The 3,807-nt window shown below is 32.7% G+C and overlaps 1 protein-coding gene across 1 annotated transcript; it reads left to right on the top strand.

Annotated features, from left to right (window-relative positions):
- The first annotated feature begins 2,667 nt into the window (after positions 1–2,667).
- On the top strand, positions 2,668–3,189 carry LOC136036785 (uncharacterized). Its single transcript, XM_065719113.1, has one exon. The coding sequence runs from the start codon at positions 2,668–2,670 to the stop codon at positions 3,187–3,189; it is 522 nt and encodes a 173-aa protein (XP_065575185.1).
- Positions 3,190–3,807: the final 618 nt, after the last annotated feature.

Below are 3,807 nucleotides of genomic sequence, written 5' to 3'. Positions count from 1 at the left end.
CTACACTTTTCGTCAAAGTTATTAACAATAGCCCAATTTTTAGAGTATGATCACTTGCTCAACGTATACAAAATAGTGAACATATGTAGAGCTTTTTTCACAGCTGACTTGTCTCACTTAAAAAAAACTGACTTGATAACGTGATTAATAAAATAAATGTTCCATTTACTTCTTTAGAAAAATAATCGATTGACGTCACAAATCTTATTTTAGCAGGATTCTTCAACTTATGTGCTGGTTGAAAAGGGTCTAGCTAGGGTGCAAGAGTAAATCCACAACATCATTTTCTTTTATTTCAGCAAGTATGTCGATAAATGGAGTAAATGCATTTGGCCAATTACATAAAATTTTTGTAGAATAGTCCAAGAAAGAAATTATTTTTCATTATTTTGTGAAACATACTTTGAGAGAATATTTTTCTTTGAACAGATAGCTTAAAAATGATAGTTTTGAATCAAGCATTTCTCCAAAGCCACGAGACTCCGGATGATTTTTCATTTCTCAAATCCAACCATTATTAATCTTGACACTCACACTTATGATTATAGCCTAAAAAAGAATGAAGACTCTTTGAACCTTCTCGCCTCAAGTGAAATATCCAAAAAGTAACATATTTTCAGAAAATGGAATATGAACAATCTCATCTTTTTTACACACTGAATCTAAACTATTGTCTTCAATATATTTCACTAATACCTATAATTCGGATTGTAGTCTCTGCAAATTCATTAGATTGAGTTTTGCTGCAAAATATATTGTCCCACTCAAGGGCTAGGGGACAAGCTCTTGTAATTTCTACTGCTACATTAGTTACCCTAGGACTAATATCGACAATACCTTCAATATCCAATAGAGTAAAAGTATCCAATACTAAAGATTATTTGAAGAACAAAATCCATGTGGTAGATACACTAAACTCTTATCCATTACTAATATAAGCCATCGTAAGATCTAGTAAGTCGCACAAGGTTACATAAAAGGCAAATACATCGTGAAGAAACTCAAAAAATGTATTGGGACCAGGATTCCATGGGATATGGGCGTCTTCGAACCAATCTATGCCACAATGCCAAAATAAATCAGTAAAAGAAAAAAGAATATGTCAGTGCTATCTCTACAAGAAAATGGCTTTCCTTGTTGGCGAATTTGGTTCAGGCAGGGAAAGATCCCGGATTGTTTTTTATAGGGGAGCTTGATAGATTTTCCCGATAAACTTGCCAATAAAGAAAAACCAGCGATTGATGGGAACCTCCACAATTATAAGTTGTTTAATCCGGGATGGGAACGATTTGACCCTTAAAATTTTTAAATAGGCGTTTTTGACTATCTGCACTTTTCCTAAGAGTGCGCTGATTTTGGAAATACAGTTTGCTCATCTAGCTTTTCACCCAAAGTATTTCTTTGGGTGAAATGAACGAGTTTAAATGACGTAAGTGACTGAGGGTTGAAATTGAGCCTGAATACCTATGCAGGCTCATCACAACTTTCTCTCCAGCTGCTGAAATTGTGTTAACCTGTTCAACTAAGCATAAATTAATTTAGTATGAAATGAAATATTTACGACCAAAAATAAAATCGTGGGTTCTAGAAAAACAACTTTACTAAGATAAGAAGTGAAATTTAACCATCAAAGCACCATAGATCTTGGAAAACTATCTTTGGACGTGGGCACTCATGGATATTGAGAAATAACAATTTAACTTGCTTATGTACATTTGTGGTCCATAATGAAGTGGTTGACATACGGTATAAAAGATACACTTTATGGTATCTTGCAACTGATATATCCTTAATATTCTTGCGCGACCTCTGGTCCCTTTTTTAACTTAGGAATATCTTGGAAGTTCCTATAAGTGTTTTATGATTTATAATTATGTCTTGGTTTTTTGTTGATTCTAAAGGGCAAATAGTCCCAGTGGTGTATATATAGCTAGACCTTCTACCGTTGTGCATTAAATGAAAGCAATATTATTATACCAAACTTTTACATATATAACGTTATTTAAGCTTCTCGATTTCCCCTGGTAGGTATGCTCTATTTAATTCGAAAGACCAAACCGAACGAAACGCTACCCTAAATTTTAATCCACATAGGTCCTTACCCCCTCCAAGGGTTAGAATAACCCCCAGTATTAAAACCCAAATTAAAGCCAGTTCACTACATCTGATGAATAGAATAGCAACTACCATACGAAATGTGGTGGCTTGCCTAAAAACTGGTTTTGGAAGACTAAATAAAGCTGTAAGATCTAAAGATCTAAAGAAAATTAACGTAATGAAAAAACAGGTCGCATAATAAATCATGAATCAATCTTGCGTTTAATTATTAAGCTAGGAGATATAGATTGGAAGGAAGTAGTCAGTACTGAGGATGCAAACAAGGCATCGGAAATGTTTTATAAATCATTTAATGATGTTTATAATGATATATGTCCGAAAGTTAAAAGGAAAACACCCAAATCAATGCCACAAAAACCATTGATATCCCCGAGACTGTTAAAATGTATTAATGAAAAAAATAGACTATAGAAAATTAAATCCAACTATCCGTCTGATGAAAACATCCAGAAATTCAAATTGTACATAAGTACTCTGACTAGAACTTTGAGAGAAAGTGAAAGAAATTATTATGAGAAGGAAATATCTTCAGCTGCGTCCCAGCAGAAAATGTGGGAAATTTTGCGTGATAAATTAAACAAAAATAAACCAAGAACAATACCGACTTTTCTTAATAATGGAAATGACGCTAAGGAATCAACTGAAAAAAAGGATATCACAGAATTATTTGCTAAGCATTTCAGTAAAATTGGTGAAGAATTGGTTAGAGATCTTTTGGATGAGTCATCAGATTATACACGATTTTTGCCCCAAAACGAAGTTAAATCATTGTATATGCTACAAGTATCATTCGATGAATACCAAAAAGCTATTAGTGATTTAAAGAGAGGAAATTCGACTTCAGTAGATGATATATCGACAAATCTTTTAAAGAAAATATCAGGAGTAATATATGAACCTCTTGCACATGTTATAAATACGAGCATAAAAAATGGTGTCTTCCCTGATCTTCTGAAAAAGGCTAAAATAATCCCTATATTTAAGAAAGGTGAGGCTCAAGATCCCAATAATTACCGTCCTATTGCACTCCTTTCCCCACTGGCTAAAGTTTTGAAAAATAATGAAATATAGACTTACATCATTTCTGGAAAAGATAAATTTTTTTTTTCGAAGTTCCAGTTTGGTTTTTTAAAAGATAGATCGACAGAAGATGCCGTCGCCGCAACATTTTCATTAATGATGCTTTAGATGATGATTGTTTAGCAGCTACATTGTTTTTTGATATTAAGAAAGTTTTCGACACTTTAAATCATGAAATTCTATTTAAAAAACTTGAAAATATGGGAATAAGACTTTAAAATTAATCAAATCATATTTGCACAATCGAAGGTTTGTGGTAGATATTGATGGTGAATATTCGTCTGAGACATCGAATAATAATAACGGCGTACCGCAAGGTTCAATTTTAGGACCTCCATTATTTTTAATATATATAAATGATCTCCCTAAATCTACTCCTGAAAAGGCATTAACAGTTATGTTTGCGGATGATACTGCAGCAAGTTTAAAAGCACCAACATTAGATGCACTGAATGAAAAACTGATTGAAGTTACAAAATCCATCACAAATTGGCTCCAAATTAACAAACTTGTCCCTAATTTTGCTAAAACAGAATTTATTATTTATGGAAGATCAAACCAAAGTTGAAAAATATTTCTGTGAATAAAATTAACATTGATACTATTCAT

The sequence above is a fragment of the Artemia franciscana genome, chromosome 16 (assembly GCF_032884065.1).
Source record: "Artemia franciscana chromosome 16, ASM3288406v1, whole genome shotgun sequence".
NCBI lineage: Eukaryota > Metazoa > Arthropoda > Branchiopoda > Anostraca > Artemiidae > Artemia > Artemia franciscana.
Note: the sequence above shows the minus strand (reverse complement) of the source record. Positions and strands in the feature narration are given on the sequence as shown.